At 44.3% G+C, this 21897-nt stretch overlaps 1 protein-coding gene across 1 annotated transcript in view; it reads right to left on the bottom strand.

The window, feature by feature from the left end:
• The window catches only part of Scaper (S-phase cyclin A-associated protein in the ER), a 226799-nt gene that overhangs the window by 40939 nt on the left and 163963 nt on the right, over positions 1-21897 (bottom strand). The window contains exons 25-26 of the mRNA XM_013012177.1: positions 9513-9745; positions 5934-6089 (exon numbers count right to left, since the gene is read on the bottom strand). Coding sequence (XP_012867631.1) covers positions 5934-6089; positions 9513-9745 — 389 coding nt within the window. The remainder of the gene's footprint in view (positions 1-5933; positions 6090-9512; positions 9746-21897) is intronic.

Genomic DNA, 21897 nt, shown 5'->3' with positions numbered 1-21897 from the left:
TGAGTAGCTTGGATTACAGGTGTGAGCCTGGATGGTAAAAGAAACCCGAGAGGCTTTTCAATTATTCCTTTTTTTTCTCCTTCCATGTAAGAGTTGATGATCCTTCTTGCCCCCAACCTTCTCTTCAACACTTTCTTCCCATGATGCCTGATTCAACTCCCAAAATGGGCTATCCCAGCACCTCACATTTGCTCACCACATCTCAGGAAATTACCCCCGTAGCCTGCAGCGAGTATTTACATTTATTACTTATTCAACCTTGTATTAATATTAAATCACCACCATTTGCATCTCAAATTTAGCAACAGTCTTCCTTCATGACTATTTTTCTGCTTTTACGACTTTATATCTGCTATTTCCTTGGTCTCAATTCTTTTTCCATTCAAAATGTTGTGAGTTTTTTTCTCTCTCAAGGCTCAGGTGAAATATTAGCTGCTCCAGAAAATGGTCAAAATCACTCTAAATAACTGAGCATGGTCTCGCCCTCTTTTGAACTTCATCAATGATGCCGGTAGCTGGTGCCATTTAGTGTGTTAAGTTTTACAAGTCACATTTTCTTTTATCACTCGCTTGTACCATGGATGTATTCATAGGTCCTGGCTTTCTTTTAGTAACTTCCCTTAAGGACACAATGGATGTCTGAGTCATTTTAGCCAAGCCTAGCACAGGGCCTGGTACAGAGCAAGCACTACATAAATATTTGCTCAAGGACGGAATGAATAGGCAGGCAGGCAGAATTAAAAGTTTACATTTGCTTCAACAAATGGTTTAGAAGCATCCTCAAACACTTGAGAAGCACTCATTTATATCCACATAATTAATGGACTCAATTATAAATCATCCTTAGCTTTCTTTCTTACAATACAGGTTGCCAGACTTTGGGCAAGTCACATTTTATTAGTGTCGTTTATGGTTATAAAAACAAAAAGAACCCAGAAATACACACAATAACACACTTCCCTTTTGTACAAAAATATTCTAGGATTTAGGATCGTTTTCAACTTGTCAGTATTAGTTAGGTCTAAGAAACTTCTTCCTTTCTTCCAGTCTAAGGATTGTAAAATTTAATTCTGTGTGTGTGTGTGTGTGTGTTTTGCCCAGGCTGGCTTTGAACCACAATCTCCTGAGTAACTAGGATTACAAATATAACCCCCCAATGACTGGCTTCTAAATTCTTTTTTTTTTTGGGTCCGGTTGTAGGGCCTGAACTCTGGGCCTGGGCGCTGTCCCTCAGCTCTTCAGCTCAAGGCTAGCACTCTACCACTTGAGCCATAGTGCCACTTCTGGCTTTTTTCTTTTTGCTTATGTGGTGCTGGGGAATCGAACCCAGGGCCTCAGGCATGCAAGGCAAGCGCTCTACCACTGAGCCACCTTCCCAGCCCCTGGCTTCTAAATTCTTTTACACTGGGGCCACTGTCTCTTGACCATCTTGCCTAGTACGGTTCAAATATACTAGCTGACGGCTGGCTGGTGAAAAGCCGGTGTGGATTATGGTTTGTAATCACTCATTACTTTATTATTATTTTTTTTATCCTATTAGTTCTGCTAAGGATCTGGCACCTTCAGGGTTTCTCTGAGCCTCACTTAAGTATGGAGTTAGGGCGCTGTCCTGAGATTTGAAAAATCTCCTTTCTTGTAGGACCAGGAATGAAAATCTGGCAAGAGCAAAGTCTAAACAAATATGGCACTTCTAGAAGCCCTACTACACACGGTTCCATTTGCTTAAGTGATTAAGAATTACAGTTTGTGAACAATTCCTTTTTTAAAAAAAATCAGAAGTAATCCAAAAGTAAAGGCAATCTTTTCATCAGAGGGCCATAATTTCACTTTTTTACTTAAAGGAATGCAAGTTCATTGTTCCTCAACCAAGTCCAGTTCACAAGTCAGGGGCTAGCGCTTCTCTCCTGCCCATGGAAGCCAAGATTAAAAGCACAAATTCTAACATCCAAATTGTCTTTCTGAATACCTAGGTAAAAATTAGAAGATTAAGGGCACAATAGAAAAGCAGCGCAAAAGCAGCCCTGCTGTAATCTCTGTAACAAAGGCTGGCCACCAGCAGACTAGCCGTGTTTACTCAAAGCCAGAGCTATCAATTAGGCTACTTAATTAGCCCAGGCTTGGCCGGTTCAAGAGGCAATTTCTGCTCTCCTTTGTCTTTTATTCCTGCTAGTCACAAAAGGGCTTTGAGGAGGGGTCTTCTTCCACTCTCTGCCTCTGCCCAAGGCTCTGGTAGCCCAAACAGGAATTATGTGACTTTATTCTAATAAAGCAAAAGCCATACAGCTTTTATCTTAGACACAGCAGGACCTAGTGCAGAAACTCTGGGGTGTGTCTAACAAAATGCTTGAATGGGTCATTGCACAGGTGAGAAATGTAATTTCCCTGAAAAACAAAAAGATGTATAAATATTTGAAGTCAACAAATCTGAAGAGGTAAGGGAAACAAAAACCTCTCAATTCCTTGTGCTTGTGTGAGTGTCAGTCTCAGGAAATGTTGGGGGATGGAAGGATGAGGAAGGACAATTAGAGGTCATTTTCCTCGCCCCTTGCAGAGTAGCAGCTTTCACGGATACTGCTAGAATTTCCAGGTAAATGACGCCAGGAAGCCACCTGGACATTTTTTTCTTCTTCCAATAATCTGCTTTTGTCATAAGTCCTACCAACAAAAATCTGCTAAGCAACTGAGGCTGGAGGAGGAAATTAGCCTGGGGGGAAAAATAGATGCAGAGTTCTTACAAACTACTGTGAGTAAATCACTCAATTATTTAAAATCCAGTTGTAGATATATGCAGACCTATATATAGATCTATGCTTACCTACATATATGTGTCTATATATATGTATATATATATATATATATATTCCCTATCTATGTATATGCATATATATATGTATATATATATTCCCTACATATAGGGGACATATGGGCTGCATATATATATATATATATATATATTCCCTATCTATGTATATGCATATATATATGTATATATATATTCCCTACATATAGGGGACATATGGGCTGCATATATAAAGTACAGATCGATAGAAAGACAGACAGACAGACACAAGCACATCTACAGATAGAGTATGGTATACTTGGATAAATCTTTAGGAATCAGAGACAAACTCATGTTTCTTCTATAAAAAACTATCTTCCTTAGTTGAGAGACTATATCATTTACTACATCAAAAGCTCAAGGCAGAGGCTTGGCACCAGTGGCTCATACTTGTGATCTTAGCTACTTAGGTGGCTGAGATTACAGTTCAAAGCCAGCCAGGACAGTAAAGTCTGTGACATTATCTCCAATGAATCAGCAAAATGCTGGAAGTGGAGGTGTGGTTCAAGGGGTGGAGTGCCAGCCTTGAACAAAAAAGCTAAGCAAGAGTGGAAGGCCCTGTGTTCAAGCCCCAGGACCAGCACACAAAACAAAACAACCAAACCAAACCAAACCCCACTACTACCCCAAAAGAGCACCAATCAAGCCAGAACTCTGGAGGCAGTCCAGATGGTCTCCATCAAGCCTGTGCTATCTCCCCGCATTTATTCCATCTCTGCATTCTCTGCCTCTGTTTCTACTAGCCCTGCAGATACTCAACATCTTATACTTGGATCTTCAAAGACCCTTTACACAAATCCTTCTGTGGATAGGCTATTCCAGTCCTCCGTACACTTGCTCAATCTATAAGAGAAATCAGATCCTAGTTGCCAACTTCAGGGTGTTCTGCAGTTCTGTGTCAGTTCCTGTCTTTCTCTGATCCAACCAAGAACTCACATTCATGGAGCTCACGTAATACCTCATATCTCCTGCCGCTTCCTCTTGGCAACATCAAACTGATCTTGACACAGTCTTACAACCATTTTCTTTTTTCTTTTTTTTTTGTTGGTCGTGGGGCTTGAACTCTGGGCTTGGGCGCTGTCCCTCAGCTCTTCAGCTCAAGGCGAGCGCTCTACCGCTTGAGCCACAGCACCACTTCCAGTTTTCTAGCGGGGGTTTATTGGAGATAAGAGTGTCACAAACTTTCCTGCCCAGGCTGGCTTTGAACCGTGATCCTCAGATCTCAGCCTCCTAAGTAGCTAGGATTACAGGCATGAGCCACGGGCGCCTGGCTTACAATCATTTTCTTGGCTTAGGTTGTCCCAAACAAGTAGGAAGTAGCAAGAACGCATTGATGAACAGGTTACTGCTGGGGTTGCTGAGAGACTGAAGGAAATACACCTCTGAGCCATTCCACAGAGGGGCAAGGAAACTTGAGTATTATCTACCAACGTATTGAGGGTTGCTCCTGGAGGTGTGAATTCCCCTGTTCCCTGGCAAACAGGTCCTTCTCCAGTGAACATTCTTAGGCAGGTAGAGAAACACAGGAAGTGTTGGCAGGAACAGCTGGGCAGCAGGCACCCATAGCATCTGCCATCCATTCAGTGTGTGTGTTAACTGCATTCCCCCCAACTGGTCCTAGGTCCTTTCAGATCCCTCCAACTGACACCCTCTTGACCTCTGTGGGGAGTGCATTCCTTCCTCTCCTGTGGACACTGCCTGGCAGCTATTGGTTTATAAGACTGACCTCACACAAGCTGAACTGTTCCCTCCTAGCTTGGCCTCAGGCACAGGGTAGATGCTAGGATGAGAAGGTTAAGAGATACTTCCTGGGCTGGGAAGGTGGCTCAATAGTAGAGCGCTTGTCTTGCATGTATGAGGCCCTGGGTTCAATACTTCAGTGCCACATAAGCAGAAAAGCCGGAAGTGGTGCTTTGGCTCAAGTGGTAGAGTGCTAGCCTTGAGCTGAAGATCTGAGGGACAGTGCCCAGGCTCAGACTGACACACATTGACACACACTGACACACACACACACACTCTCTCACACACACACACAGAGTGCATAATATGTAACATAGAAAACTCCTAGTGGATATTAGTGGCTCATGTCTGTAATCCTAGCTACTCAGGAAGCCGAAATCTGAGGATCTTGGCTCAAAGTCAGAGCAGGAAGTCTGTGAGTCTTCTCCAACTAAGTACCAAAAAGCTGTAAGTGGAACAGTGGCTCAAGTTATAAAGCACCAGTCTTGAGCAGAAAAAGGGCAGCATCCAGGCCCTCGAGCGAATTAGAATTTAATTGTAAGGATATTATTATTATTCTTGTTGTTGGTGGTGGTGGTCGTGGAACTTGAATTCTACCACTTGAGCTACACTACTTCTGGTTTTCTGTGGTTCACTGGAGAAGAGTCCCATGGACTTTTCCTGCCCTGGCTGGCTTTGAACCATGATCCTCAGATCTAAGCCTTATAAGTAGCTAGGATTACAGGTGTGAGCCAGCAAGGACATTATGTTATTCACATCTTCACTGTGCTTGAGGGATATGTTCTTAGGGTGGTTTTCAGTCCTCTCTGAGGAGAGGAGAGGCAGGAGCACAGTCTACAGGAGCGCCTGGGTGGGATGGCTGCATAGCCAGTTAGGCCAGTAGGAGCCAGTAGCATACTGCTTTAACCATGCCCAGGGGTTATGGGTGATTTTGGGTAGGATGGCTCCTACCTTCCTTTCTTCATGGAAGGAGGAACAGGGGGAAAAATCAAGACACGTAGGGGACTATCACTGAAAGCAGTGGCTGATAAATGTTACCACCACTGTATACACTGTGCCGAGGGTCACACTGGATTTGATCCAGGTTTTGCCACTGACTGAGGGACCCAACGAAGATCATTTGACTCCTCTGGCTCCTGGCGGAAAGGGGCTAGATGAGCTCCTACGTGTCTTAATGGGTACTGACATCAATAGGACATACAGACTTTGGCAGGAGCATGCCCCCCCTCTCAGAATGAGAATTGCAACCACATGTCTCAAGATGGAAAGCCAGTGCAAAGAAGAAAGAAGGCCAGGTGCGGAGCAGCACACCAAAGAGCTGCACATCAAGAGCTGCTCTGAAGTCATGTCTTACCTTCCAGTGATAGCAAAGCACAGTGTACACATTCCGTGTAAGAGTCCTGTGGCATGCTGCAGGAACATGGCCATCTTGGGATTCTCGTCTACTGGGCCTTGTACGGACAGGAAGCAACCTTGCAGTTTGTCAATCAGGCCCATGTTCACCACGTAGCTAGGTGGGGGGGGGGGGGAGAAAGATGAGGCGTGATTCAAGTGGTAGAAGGCCAGCCCTGAGCAAAAATGCTAAGAGACAGCACCCATGCAGGCCCTAAGTTCAAGCCTTAGTACCGGCACACATGCAATCATGCGTGTGCGCACAAACACACACACACACACACACACACACACACAAAGTGCAATGTGATAAATATTCTGTGTGCAAATCCTTGTCATATTTCAGATTGCTTTCAGAAGTACAATTACTGGTCAAAAACCCCATGTATTTTTGGAGTTCATGCTGTGGATGGCTACTGACATTCTAAAAGCTTTGAATAACTAACTGTTGGAAAGGCAGGGTCTGAATGAACAACATCCCTGAGGAAGGAAACTGAGGCTCACCATTATAGCACTGGTGTTCATCAGTGCTTATAATTCCAGAAGTGTTGGTTTAATGATCCTCGCTGCATTATTTGGCGCATCTATGGTAACCCGGGGAATTTCCTCTTCCTGGGTCATACCCTTTATTGATAGAAAGTGATCTTCTTTGTCTTGGTCTTAATATCACAGCCTACATCTAGCCATAGCAGCTCTTGATTTCACCTTTGCAGGATTGTTCTGGAAGTCATTCTGAGACTCAACCTGGATAGTTTTGTAAGCACCTAATTTCCTGTACTCTTTCTGTTTAAAGGTGCTACAAAGATTTCTGTGCTCTACAGTGGAATCTGATGGACACCACATCACTGGTAATAAACACTCACAGAGAAACAGAAGTGCCTCCCAGGCCTTATGGAAATGGGAGTTGCTTGTTTTTGAGGAGGACAATTTTGATGTCACCTGGGAAGGCTGAGCCTACATCTGTCATCTCATTCACCAAAATCCTCTATGTATACAACATCAACAGAGTCTCACTTAAGTGCAGCAAGAGATTTCTACAATACGTGTATTAAATCATGGTTTGAAAATGTGAAAAAGGAAGGAATTATCATCCTCCTGGAAATGGACAAACCAGTTAAGAATTTATAGAATTATCTAACAGTTCAAATGAATCAAGCAGACCTATCTGAACCAACATAAATCCGAATACTAAAAGTTTATGTATGTGTATGTGTGTGTGCACGCACGTGAGTGTGTGCACGCACGTGAGCATGTGCACATGTATAGTGCAGAGTTTTAATCCAAGGCCTTGTGCTTGTGAGAAAGGTATTATACAACTCGAGCCATGTCCTCACAGCTCTTGTTGATGAGTTATTTTCAGAACAGGGTCTCATTCTTGCCTTGGGATAACTTTGAACTGAAATCTTCTGTCTCATATGTAGCAATTACAGGCATGCAAGCACTATGTCTGGCTTTTTTTTTTTTTTTGGCCAGTCATGGACCTGGGCACTATCCCTCGGCTCTTCAGCTCAAGGCTAGTGCTCTACCACTTGAGCCATAGTACCACTTCCAGCTTTTTTCTGCTTATGTGGTGCTGAGGAACCAAACCCAGGGCCTCATGCACACAAGGAAAGCACTCTACTACTGAGCCACCTTCCCAGTCCTATGCCTGGCTTTTTTGGTGGGATAGTTTTGCTACATTTTTGCTTGAGCTGGCCTCAAACTGAGATCCTCCTGAACCTACCTCAAGAGCAAGTGTGCAGTAGACAACCTGTGCTCTGTGGGCTATCCTGCACAGGTGCAAGACATAGCACCTCCCACAGGCACCACCCCAAGTGGCCAATCAGAGAAACAAGCACAGATCTCAACTGCTGTATGTGCCAGTTTGGCAGAACCCCCCTGCCACTTATTTCCCAGTACCTCCCTCCTTTATGAAGAATGTGGTGATTACATAATAAATAGATATGAACATGCAAGCATGTTCCTCCCGGAAGGCCACTGGTCCAATGGAGCATCAAGCCAGGCCTTCTGGCTCATTGCTGCCCAGGCACGTGACTAAACTGTCTGAACACAGGGCTGCTGCACAGGATGAACAGCCCCGGGAAGAACGCTGGGCTGGAATGACATTGACCAGTGGAGAGGGCTAGGGTCTCTACTGACCAGAAGGACATGAGGAAATTGAATGGGATCAAGCGACTGAGAGCCAGGGCAGGGAGGGTAAAAGTCAAGTGCTATAAGATAAATGGCTGTGGACCCAGAGGGCCTGGTGCGCTCCAGCCATAAATATGCTTGGGGAAAGAGGGCAGGCAGACCAAGCGATGAGGGAACACAGTGACCAGGGGTGAGGGAGATGCGAATCAAACAACTGCTCCCAGGAAGGCGGCCCAAGAAGCCCCAGGAAATTTATGATCTGTGAAAGAAGCAAAGGCAGAAGAAGAATGGCTTTTTTTCCCCACCCCACCCCTCCTATTAACCTATGGTAAGTTCGAGAGAGCAACAAATTGCATGGATTTGGAGGGGGAGGGGGCAGAGATCAGTGCAGACCACAGAGCAGTGGCTCACTGGGGGAGCAGGCAACTGATCAACAGCAGATGGAACCCTGCTGGGAAATTAAATGTTCCACCTGCCTCAAAGGGAACAGGAGTTCAGATGCCAAAGCACGAGTAAATTTCCCCAGAGGAAAAGAGACCTTGGAAGGAAGCAGGGCTGACCTCGAACAGGTGTCAGGAGCTGCCACACTGTTGCAGATGCTGGGGGAGCGACTGGAGGCGAGTTCCAGTCTCTGCTCACCTACCTCCCTTTTAACTTATTAAATAATCTTGGCCAAAGCACTTAACCTCTCTGAGCAATTTCCTCATTTATAAAATCGATTAGAAACCCCAGACCTGCAGGGCTGCAAAGACTCTGCCACACTACCTGCCATGTGATGGGAATTCCATACATGGTAGCTGTGTCTCTTATTTGAAGTCTCAACCAGATTTATAACCAGCGATGCACAGAGGGACCTGTCAGACCTTCCTCGAGGTGGAAAGAGTTGCCATCAGGAAAGATGTAAGACTCTGACACTGTGCAACGCTAGCATCACACGTCTGAGTATCAAGAACGGCAGCGGAGTGTGGTGCTGGTGGCTCACATCTGTCGTCCTAGCTACTCTGGAGGCTGAGATCTGAGGATTGTGGGCAGGAAAGTCCATGGGACTCTGATTTCCAATTAACCAGCAAAAAAGCCAGAAGTGGAGCTGTAGCTCAAAGTAGTAGAGCATCAGTCCTGAGCAGAAAAAAGCCAAATAAAAGCCTGAAACTCTAAGTTCAAACAAACAAACAAATAAAATGGTAGCTGAGTTCTTCACTAAGTTGCTATGTTGCTTTTCATTAGGAGATTTTCCTTCTCTACAAAATCTGGTGCATTCTTTACTAGGAATTTGTGTGTCGTGTAGTAAGAACCACTGCCATCTTGTGGTCCCTACAGTTTAAGTTATTTGAATACCATATACATGTATATATATATTTATATGTATATTTAAAAAAATGATAAAGTCTTAAGAAACAGAACAAGTTTATACCTGATAAGATCCTGAATGCGGCTGTTGAAAGCATCGCCTTGTGAGGGGTTGTTTCTCATTTCCTGTGTTGATATTTTTGGTGTTGCTGGCCGGCTGTTTGCATCTGGTCGATTGGCAATCAGGCAGCTCAAAACCACAGCACTGACTTTGAGAAGGCCAGTTGTCAAGCCTTCAAAAACTTGTTTATTTGTGTTTCTTCCCAAAATAGCATTATTTTCATCTGGAACATAAACCTAGAAGAAGAAAAGTAAATTGTGTTTCAATAAAGCCACCAAAATAGAGATGAGTTACTACATTTTGAGAATCATAAATTATTTATTTGGACATTCTATTAGGGATGGATCAGAATGCTCAGGCGTGTTGGCTAAATCAGATGATAGTTGGAATCTCAGCTTTGCCTCCTCTAGTCTGGTGACAGTGGACAGGTTATCATTCTGAACTGATATCATTCTCCAACTGAGAAAGCCATCAGACCAGGAAGATAAGGGGACAAGAGTGTTAAATGAACAAGAACACACACACACACACAGCACTGAACTATACTAAAATATTGTATCAATAGATAGAAAAAAGAAAACACTGCTTTTTCTTAGATTTAATTTTTTTCTTACCCATTTTTCCTTTTTTGTTTCTCCTTTTGCATTTTCTTTTTTTTTTTTGTTTTTTTGGTCCGGTTGTGGGGCCTGAACTCTGGGCCTGGGCGCTGTCCCTCAGCTCTTCAGCTCAAGGCTCTACCACTTGAGCCACTTGAGCCACAGCACCACTTCCGGCTTTTTTCTTTTTGCTTATGTGGTGCTGAGGAATTGAACCCAGGGCCTCATGCATGCAAGGCAAGTGCTCTACCACTGAGCCACCTTCCCAGCCCCTCCTTTTGTATTTTCTAAAGAACCCAATTTTACTGAAGTTAGATTTTGGACTGGGATTGAGCCTCTAATTTTCTTACGTATTTCCCTCCTACCATTATCTCTTTGTGCCTTGCTGTACTTACTTGGAGAGTTCCTTGTTTTCCGGTCAGTCCTTCTAAGATTTTCATGTCATCAATTAATATGTTTAATTTCAAAAGTACCTTTTAGCTTTTGAAAATTATACTAACTTGTTTTTATTTCAAGGTATAGTATCTACTCACCTTTGTGATATTACATAATTTTATTTATTCATTTAATGTGGGTATTGGGGCTTGAACTCAGCGCCTTGTGCTTTCACTTGGTTCTTTTTACTCAAGACTGGCTGGCACTCTACCACTCAAGCCTTGCCTCTACTTCTGGCTGTTTGCTGGTTAAATGGAGAAAAGAATCTCACAAACTTTCCTGCCTGGCTGGCTTCAAGCCTCAGATCTCAGCCTCCTGAGTAGCTGGGATTACAGGTGTGAACCACGAATTCTTGTCTTTGTTCATTTCTTGCTTGATATTTCCTTTGAGTTCTTTCTCTGTGTTTCAGGTTGGAGACTACCCTCAAGGATGTGGTCATCCTGAGGTTTTGCTCCTATTTGAGATTCACACACAGGTAAGTCAGTTAAGTGTACTACAATCTGGATCCAATCACAAGCCGTGTGACAAGTTTCTATCTGGAGGATTAGGTAGCGCCCAACTTTTCCCATGGGGGATCCAAATGTCCATATTTTCATGTTTGTTCTCCTTAATCACTTAGCTTCGCTATACACAATTCTATATTCTCCAAACCTGAACTCTGAGGTTTACACCCTGTCTGTATCGATGTCCATGTCTGAGTAACTGGCCTGGTCCTCTGCCATGGGTGGGCGGGGCAGGATGGCTGTGAGTGTAGCAGACCAGGCCTGGGCACACAGAGCATCTACGCTACCTCTTATTGAGACTCTCAACCAATCCCCTCTCAGCCCTATGTGTACCCTCATTTTCTTTTTCCTGTTTTTTGAGACAGTCCTCGCTATATAGTCTAGGTAACCTGGGACTCCCAACTCCTTCTGCCTCAGACTCCAAAATGCTGGGATTACAGGCGAGTGCCACCACATCTGGCCTTTACCCTCCCTCATTTTCTGAGATTTCTGTAATAAGTCTTTTGGAGATTTGTGGCACACATTTACTTCTGGTATTCTTCCTGCTAGTTTAGATTTTTCAGTTTTGAGGTGTATCACATTATCTGCCTTCCAGATTTAAAAAGAAAAACTGCTTTTCTTTCGTTCCTGTGCTTTTTCTTTAAGGGGATATGATCTTATTTACTGTAAAATCAGTGGGCAATACAGACAGAGAAAATGTAAGCTATGTGTTCAATCACCTAAGTTTTCAAATGAAGCCAACAACTCCCCCAAGGAAACTCCTCTCTCTGTCTTCCCACGAACAAGATGAGCGGACCACTAACATATTTCTGGGTAATGTCAGGGTTCTTCATTCATCACCAACTTTTTTTTTTTTTGGGTCCGGTCGTGGGGCCTGAACTCTGGGCCTGGGCACTGTCCCTCAGCTCTTCAGCTCAAGGCTAGTGCTCTACCACTTGAGCCACAGCGCCACTTCCAGCTTTTTTCTTTTTGCTTATGTGGTGCTGAGGAATCGAACCCAGGGCCTCATGCATGCAAAGCAAGGGCTCTGCCACTGAGCCACCTTCCCAGCCCCATCACCAACTTTTATATTCCTTTCTTCCCCCAACAATTCACACTGCTTTTCATCATGAAACATTTAATTAATTAATTTTTGTTGGTCGTGGGGCCTGAACTCTGGGCCTGGGCGCTGTCCCTCAGCTCTTCAGCTGTAGACTAGTGCTCTATCACTTGAGCCTCAGCCCCACTTCCAGCTTTTTCTGCTTATGTGGTGCTGAGGAATCGAAACCAGGGCCTCATGCATACAAGGCAAGCACTCTACCACTGAGCCACCTTCCCAGCCCCCTCATCATGAAACATTTAAAAGAAAACACTACATATATATGAAGGTTCTTGGAGCAATCTTTTGTTTAGCTAAAAGTATTTTACTCATTGACTGCATTTGAAAGAATACAGTTAAAGAACCAAGGAGTTATTAAGACTTTTGAGAGGGGCTGGGAAGGTGGCTCAGTGGCAGAGTGCTTGCCTTGCATGCATGAGGCCCTGGGTTCGATTCCTCAGCACCACAAAAGCAAAAAGCAAAAAGCTGGAAGTGGCGCTGTGGCTCAAGTGGTAGAGCGCTAGCCTTGAGCTGAAGAGCTGAGGGACAGCACCCAGGCCCAGAGTTCAGGCCTAACGACCGGACTCCCCCCCAACCCCCCAAAAAAAGCACAGTATAGAAGAGAAAAGTAGCAGCAAACAGTGTCAAAGTGTGACAGTTCTGGAAGGAAGAATGCAAAAATACAAGAGCATGTCTGAAAATGTCATCATGGAACTTGATGTTTAATAAAAAGATAAAAATATACCAATGAAAATTGAAGCTGGACACTGTGTATATATACGAACACACACATATATATACATTAATGTATGTATACATATACACACTTATGTGACACATGTGTATAGGTACACATATATTTATGCACCTTTTATGCACATGAATAAACAGGGGCTCAGAAAGGTGAAACGACTTATGGCAGATGGCAAAGTTAATTCACGGGAGAGTAGTTTCTCAGATTCACGGGGCCTGACTCATCTTTAGTGATTACCCTCAACCCTCAACGACTCTAACTTTCCTGGTATGAGACTGGATTGGCTAACCTCTAAGGCCTCTTCCAGTTCTCAGATTCTATTATTATGTAAGATTTTGCTCACGACCCTAAAGTTGTCCAAGTAATTTCATGTGTTGGAATACAAGCAAGAAGCAGGCAGTAATAAACACCAACAAAGAAGGAGGTGAAAGCAGGTACACCGATGCCCACAGGAACATAGCTAAGCGGGAAAGCCATGTAGAAAGTAATGTCTGCTATTGTAATGATAACGATAGAGTGCCTTGAAGAGCTGGGGAAATTAAGAGCCCTAGAGTCAGAAAGGCCTCACGGTCATTATCTAGTGATGAACTAGAAGATGTTCCCATACAACTCATGGACTTCGTCCTTGGTGTCAATCTGCTAGCCTCTGTCGTATGGTGCTCACTAACTGCTCGCTGAGTAAGGCCTTCCAATTTTAGAAAACCCACATAGTTCATTATATCTAAGTCAACGTCCATCCTGCTGCTAGCTCTGCAGACCCTGCTGGCTCTGGACTTTTCTTTCTTCTGCCCCTATCACCTCAGGCTTGCTTCCTGATGCAAGAACCATTTGAATTCCAAAACAGCATTAACGTACATCTAGTGATAATGTTACCATCTGTCTCTTGCATGGCATGCTTTCCAGCGCTGCCATCCTCTGGATTACTCTATTGCACATGAAGAATGGAGTCCTCTTATTCTATTCTATGTCATCATTTTGTTAAAAAAAAAAAGTCATGACACATGCTGGACAGTTTCTTTTTTTTTTTTGTCAGTCGTGGGGCTTGAACTCTAGGCCTGGGCGCTGTCCCTCAGCTCTTCAGCTCAAGGCTAGTGCTCTACCACTTGAGCTACAGCGCCACTTCCATGCTGGACAGTTTCTAGCCATGTGAAATTGTAGGCCCCAGTTTTCTCCAATGATATGCCAGAAAAATGAGACACCTCTAAACATCACACCTTGTAGCTAATGTGTGTACGATGGTACTGGCGCTCGAACTCAGGGCCTGGGCACTGCCCCTTAGCTTTTTTACTCGAGGCTATTTGCTCTATCACTTGAGCCACAGCTCCACTTCTAGTTTCCTGGTGGTTAATTATAAAGAGTTTCACAGACTTCTTGCCTGGGCTGGCTTTGAACCACAATCCTTAGGTAACAAGTATGAGTCGCCAGCACTCAGCATGTAGCTGATTTTTTTTTCAACTAAACTCCCAGCCCACTGAGATCTATTTCTGTCCTGATCATCACACACAGGTTGTCCATCACTCTGAGTTTTATATAAATTTGATATGACCTCTATGCTTTTGATAGTCAGATTTCCATGAACACAAGGCTAAGCTCAGAAGCACTGAAGGCACCAAACCCACACCAGGGCAATGACTACCAAAACAGCTTGTATTCACTTTCCCAAACTCAAATCAGTTCACTTGTAAAATGGAAGGCACAGGGCTAACGGACTAGAGGAAGGCACGTGTGAAAAAGAGAGGCGTGTGCCTATGTGCACGCTTGCCTGCACACAAAGCAGGGCAGATGGTAAGTACCTGCAAGCATAAAACACCTGGCTTCCTAGCGCCTTAGTGGGGAATTCCTACATTAATCATTTAGCATTTTACAGCAAATAATACCCCTTCCGCTCAGTACTCCCACTGAAGATCTCACAGTTGAGATCTTAACTATAAGAACTCTTCCTTTAAAAAGCCAATCCTCTTAGCCAGGCATCAGTGATTCATGCCTGTAATCCTAGCTACTCAGAAGTCTGAGATCTGAGGATCGCAGTTCAAAGCCAGCCAGGGTAGGAAAGTCCATGAGACTCTTACCTCCAACAAACCACCAGAAAACCAGGAGTGGTGCTGTGGCTCAAGTGGTAGAGTGCTTGCCTTGAGCTGAAGAGCTGAGGGACAGTGCCCAGACCCAGAGTTCAAGCCCCATGACCAATGAAGAAAAAAAAAAGAGCCAATCCTCTTTCAATTCTTCCTGCTTTTAAAAGTGCACTTACCAGCTTTCCAGGGGCTTCCAGAAACTTTGGCTTCATCTTCCTCATCTCATATATCCAATTACCAAAACCATTCACCTACACATAACATTTCTTTTCATCCATCTATTCATTTTTGTACCAGTACTGTGCCTTGAACTCAGGGCTTTGGTGCTGTCCCTAAGTTTTTACACTCAAGGCTGGTACTCTACCACTTGTGCAACAGCTTCAATTCTGGCTTTTTGAGTAGTTTATTGGAGATAAAGAGTTTCACTGCTTTTACTGCCTGGGCTGGATTTGAATCACAATCCTCAGACCTCAGATTCCTGAGTAGCTAGGATTATAGTCGTGAGCCAGTACTACTGAGCAAATGCATGCTTTCAAGATATGCACTGATGAATCTTTTGATAAATATACAAATCTATATGAGTACCATCACAGAATGGTTTCATTATCTGAAGAGTGCTGTCCTGCCCTTTGGAGTCAGCATTTCCATTCATCCCTGGGCACTAGAGAAGCACTGAAAGTCTGCCATTAAAATAACTTCAAATTTTCCAGAAATTTACTAACTTGGAACCACACAGTAGGTAGATTTTTGAATCTAGAACTTTCCTCACCTCTACTCTGGGTCTTGAATTCTGAGCCTGGGCACTGTCCCTCAGCTCTTCAGCTCAAGGCTAGCGCTCTACCACTTGAGCCACAGCGCCACTTCCGGCCTTTTCTGTTTATGTGGTACTGAGGGATCGAACCCAGGGCTTCATGCATACTAGGCAAGCACTCTACCATGGAGCCACATCCCCAGCCCCAATGTGTGTTGTCTAGGGATTTTTTAGTTGCTTATGACTAAGGTTGAGTGTTTCTGTGAAGTGTTTTCATCGTTTCTTGGCTAAACATGTCGAGTGGAGCAGCTGGGATGGGCTGGAGGGTAAGTATTAGTTGTAAAACCTGCACACTTTTTAAAAGACAGGAGTTTGTTAAACCTTTATTGCTCAAATTCTTGAGAAAGTGAGTCATCTTGGGAGGGGAACGCACCTCCACTAAGGCCCCACCGGTGTGCGGCCTGTGCGGGCTTTCATTTGGCGACAGTGGAGGTGTTAATGGGAGCCGATATTGCTGCCTTTCCTCTCCACGCCTGCGTTCCCAGGTGAGAATGAACGGAGCAGAGGCCAACCATGAATGCTTTCAGTTCATTTCCCCCAGCTCATAAAACCCCTGGAGGGGTGGAAAGGACAGAAACAGGACTGTAGCTATGTGTGACCACTTTAATGGCAAGCATGTTCCTGTTTGGTTTCAGGCCAGAAGGCCTGCTGTATCTATATGCAAATCTCACCATGCTCAGGATGTGCATGCAGACTCAGCATGCAGGGTGCGGGGAAGAGCCTGACTGGGGGCTCTGTGTTTACTTCTCCCTGGTCCTGGCTTGGTCTCCCTTCAGCCTCACTCCTCCCATTTCACTCATCTACGCATACGTGGGCATGTGTGTGACGCTTAACCTTTGCTGGGTTTAGTTCATCCTGTTTTCCTCTCCTCCAGTGTGGTAATAAGACTTCATTTTTGGTGTTGGTCCTGGGGCTTGAACTCAGGGTCTGAGTGCTGTCCCTTAGCTTTTTTGCTCAAAGCTAGCTCTCTCCCACTTGAGCCACAGCCCCATTTCTGGCTTTTTTTTTTTTTTGGGTCCGGTCATGGGGCCTGAACTCTGGGCCTGGGCGCTGACCCTCAGCTCTTCAGCTCAAGGCTAGCGCTCTACCACTTGAGCCACAGTGCCACTTCCAGCTTTTTTTTTTCTGCTTATGTGGTGCTGAGGAATCGAACCCAGGGCCTCATGCATGCAAGGCAAGCGCTCTACCACTGAGCCACCTTCCCAGCCCTCATTTCTGGCTTTTTGTGGTCAACTGTAGATAAGAATCTCACAGCCTTTCTTAACTGGGCTGGCTTCAAACTCTGATTCTCAGATCTCAGCCTCCTGAGGAGTTGACTGGTGTGAGCCAGATAGATGTCCAGCTATGGTAACGGATTTCTATCTATGTGCACTAAACCAAGTGAAAAAAATTCTTACCTCTTTAATGATTTATTTGCTTTACTTGTCCATATTTGAAAGCAGTGTTGAGGAAATCTTTGCGAAGATGGCAGAGATGTCTGTTTCCCACTCAAGTAAGTACTCCATTAATGAGTTTACATGGTGACTACAAAGTCGGCCCTCACTATATCATATATCATGATTCACTTATTGCGGCTTCACTGTATCGCAGGTTAAAAAAAAACACCACAAACAAAGAATGATCCCTCACCTATCACAGGAATGGAGTTTCCAGAGACCCTCAGTGATAGGTTGAAAATCCACGAAGTAACAGTAAATGAGCTGTGATGTAGCTGCTACTTTGTGGATTCTCACCTAGCTTGAGAGTTTCTGGAATGCAGCTCTCACAACAGGGGAGGGATCACTGTATTTTTTTTTTTGTCAGTTGTGGGGCTTGAACTCAGGGCCTGGGCACTGTCCCTGAGCTGCTTTTCACTCAAGGCTAGCACTCTACCACTTTGAGCCACAGCTCCAGTTCCAGTTTCTGAGTGGTTAGTTGGAGATGAGTCTCATGGGGACTTTTCTGCCCAAGCTGACTTCGAACCACAATCCTCAGATCTCAGCCTCCTCAGTAGTTAGGATGACAGGTGTGAGCCACCAGCACCTGGCTAAGAGCTGGCACTTTTGATGAAGGGAAAGACTAGGTATAGCAGCCCGTCCAAGCCAGAGCTCCAAGGACAGAGAGAAGGAAACAAGATGCAACTGGCATCAGAAAGAGAATTGTCACATGTGGTGCCAAAGGCCTTCTCTCCAGGCAATTAAGCATGGAGCGCAGTGCTGGCTGCTGAGTAAAATTCAGACACTGCAAGCAGAGCACTGCGGGCCTTGCTGCTGTAATGAAAATCCACGAGGTGCCAGGACAGCTCTGCAGAAAGCGAAGTGAAAAGCAATCCCCTTGCTGCGAGGTGGCACTTGGATTCCCTTTGTTTGCATCCAGGGCATTCTTGCCACCTTCGTAAATGCCCACCATCGGCCTCTTTGATCTGACACTGTTCTATCAATTATTGAAGGCTGGTACAGCACTTTTCAATTAACAACCTCCGTGGCTCCAAAAACTACATACATATGATTTATCAGCATATTCTTTAAATATTTCAGAAAGTACAGGTCACTATGAATTAACAATAAACCTGCTAATAAAATATTTAATGCCTTTAAAACACGAGGAAACATCAAAAAATTATAAATCTTTTAATTAAATGATTCTTCACTATAACCTACCCACTGGCACAGCATTAAATATGTATCAAAGTCACAAATGGTTTATGTTTTCCTCCCTACCTTCCCTCCCTCCCTTCTCTTCCCTTCAGTTTTGCTTCCTTTCTTCTTCTCCTTTCTCTCCTCCTTCCCTCTTTCTCTTCCCTTCCTTCTTTGTCCTGGGGCTTGGACTTAGGGCATGGGCACTGTGCCTTAGTTTTGTCTCTCAAGGCTAGCACTCTCCTTTTAGGGTTTTTGCTGGTTAACTGGAGGTAAGAGTCTCATAGACTTTTCTTCCCAGGCTAGCTTTGAAATGTGATCCTCAGATCTCAGCCTTCTGAGTAGCTAGAATTACAGGCGTGAGTCACCAGTGCCCCACTCATTTGTTTTCTTAATAAAGTGAGGACAAGTGAGTTTAGTTTACTGAGAGAGAAGCTGTGGTCAGCACTCAGAAGACCAGGGTCCTAGCCGTGGTTCTATGGTTCAGGAGCTTGCTGTATGAGCCCCTCGCCATGTCTCAGTTTGTGCATTAGCATTCCACACTTGCTAGAGGTGTTTTTTTTTTTTTTTAAATTATCTTTAAGTAGTTGTATGAAGAGTTTCGGTTCAACATGTCATTTTATGAACACAATGCATCTTGATCTGTGTCACTGCTTCCATCGATCATTCTCACCCATCTCTCCCCCAAGTTACCTGGCTCCATCTTCATATTTCTTGTTCATGTCTGTGATAATGGACACTTGACTGCAGTGACGTGGAATTGAATTTCAATGTTGTTTTGATTTGCATTTCCTGTATGGCCAGGGACAATGGTCATTTGTACATCTTCTAAGAAGTGTCCTTTAGGTCCTATGCTCATTTATTAATTGGATTATGATTGTTTGGGTGTTGAGCTTTTGAACTTCTTTTAGGTTCGGGTTGTTAGATTTCTGTCAGACATATAGTGGCAAAGATCTCCAGTTCTTTTAGGCTATCTTTTTAGCTTAGTGGCTGTATTTAGCTTAGTGACTGTATTTAGCTTAGTGACTGTATTTAGCTTAGTGACTGTACAGAAGCTTTTTATCTTGATGCAATCCCACTGTCAGCTTTCTCTGCCATTTGTTGAGCCCTTGGGAATGACAGATGCGTACCGTCATACCCAGCTTATTCTGAGATGGAGTCTCACAATTTTTAACCCAAGCTGACCTGGAACTGCGATCCTCCTGATCGTAGCCCCCAGCATAGCTGGAATGACAAGAGTGTCACTGTACCCAGATACTGCTTGAGAAAAGGTATTATTATTTGCTCAGGCTGGCTTTGAACTTAAATCTCCATTTTCCAACTAGTTAGGATTACAAGAGTGAGACACTGTGCCTGGCTTTTTTTTCTCCCCCAAATCCCCAAGTCCTGGGGCTTGAACTCTGGGCCTGGGCACTGTCCCTGAGCTTCTTTTACTCAACCACTTGAGCCACAGCGCCACTTCTGGCCTTTTCTGTGTATGTGGTGCTGAGGAATTGAACCCAGGGCTTCATGCATGCAATGTGCCTGGCTTACTTCTTTTGAATCCACTGATTTTTCAAATGACCTACCTTTGAATTGGCTGCTTTTTTTTCTTCTGCTTGATCAAGTCTGTTATTGAAGCCCTATAGCACATTCTTTATATTCAATTCCACAGTTTTTGTTGACAATCTCATTTTGTACCTATAATGTTTTCTCATAGAACATATTTATGACAGTTGTTTCTAAATTCTTCGTACACATTCATGTATCTCTAGTTCCTACATCTCTTCAGTAAAGATTTCATGTGGTGCTCTGCTTGGGCTGTGTGTCCTTGTGTATCTTGCAATTTTGCATGAATCTGTGCACCTCTTCCAGTCCTTTGTGTACCTTCCTGCAGGGAACAATTCTCATCAGTTGGCCTGCTGGAGATTCAGGGGACCTTTGGCACCTTTACAACTTCTGTGTGCTTTTCCAGGAAGCTGTGCTGGCTTGCCTTTTCAGGAGTTAGTCGTCTCTCTCTGCCGCTGGTATCTGCGCACAGTCCTGCAGTCTCTAGAGGAGCAAAGCCTTTCTGTTCCCTCTTGCTCTCGGCAACATCCAAAGTAGGCTGGCCCCTGAGGATCACCCCAAGAATGGTACCCACTAACAGGCTGGAGCACAGGGCTCCACACCTTTTCTCTTTCCTAGAGAGAAGCTGACAGCTGAGCTTTTTTCCTGATTACACCATGTTGCTCTGGCCTCTGAAGGACCGTGGGCCTCCAGTATGACAGGGAACCACTCCTGCTCTGGTTTGGCTTCAGTGAACCCCATGATAGCCTCAGAGCTCGGGGTCATGCAAGGCAGAGACTGAGTCCAGCAGGAACCGCTCCAGAAAGCTTACACACGGGGTACACATCCCATTGTTCTCTTCCCACTCCTGTCCTCCAGCCTTGCTCCGACAAACCATGAGCCAAAGCTTTCTTCTCTGGCAGGAGGCTGTGCTGGCTGGGGAGGGCTAATCCCAGGTACACTGCAACTGCTCTTCTTTGCTTTAGTATGGCCAAGCTCGGCTTTCAGCTTGCCTGGGGGACTGCAACTTTATCACTGGGTTATCCAAGTATTTTGGGTGGGTCATTACTGAGTGTTTCTGTGAGTGAGGGTCTAGGGCTTCCTGGTTGTCATTTTGATCTTTTTCACTGTTTTTTTTTTTTTTAAATTACCGTTCAATATGTATGATTGGTCTTAAAGAGACATCTTTTGAGATGATCAGCCTACTGTTCTGTACCATAGAGGGATCTTGGCTGAGCAGATACTTAATTACTTTAATGAAGAAAGAAATCCATTTTAGTGTCTTATAAATCTTCATAGGAGATATATGTCAATATTTGCTTCTATTCCTAGTGGAAACCTGTCTAAATGAACTGGATTTGCAGGGCTCCAAATAAATTCCTTGAGAGTTTAATCTTAAGAATCCCATTCTGGGGGCTGGGAAGGTGGCTCAGTGGTAGAGCGCTTGACTTGCATGCAAGAGGCCCTGGGTTTGATTCCTCAGCAAAAAGAAAAAGAAAAAAAAAGAATCTCACTCAGTCATCCTAGCTAATCAGGAGGCTGAGATTTGAGGATCATAGTTCAAAGCCAACTCAGGCAAGAAAGTCTGTGGAGCTGTGGCTCAAGTGGTAGTAGTGCTAGCCTTGAGCAAGAGCAGCTCAGAGACAAGTCCCTGCACACGCGCACAAAAAAAAGCCAAACCAAACAAAACAACAACAAAAAACCCAAACCCAAACCCCAAAAGAGTGTAGAAACAAATTCCACACAGCTAATGTGTGTTCCAAAGAGCCAGAAGGTCTGTAGTAAACAAGAACCGGGGGTTTTATGTTCTACCGGATCATGATTCATTCACTTGTTTTATATATTTTTAAAATTCCTTCTGAAAACTAAAAGTGGACCCCAGCCTATCACCATGCACCAACACCAACTCAAAATGGATTAAAGACCTTAACATTAAACCTGAATCTCTGAAACTACTGCAGGACAGAGTAGGAGAGACACTGGAACTAATAGGCACA

Source organism: Dipodomys ordii, unplaced genomic scaffold (assembly GCF_000151885.1).
Source record: "Dipodomys ordii isolate 6190 unplaced genomic scaffold, Dord_2.0 Scaffold15, whole genome shotgun sequence".
Taxonomy (NCBI): domain Eukaryota; kingdom Metazoa; phylum Chordata; class Mammalia; order Rodentia; family Heteromyidae; genus Dipodomys; species Dipodomys ordii.
Note: the sequence above shows the minus strand (reverse complement) of the source record. Positions and strands in the feature narration are given on the sequence as shown.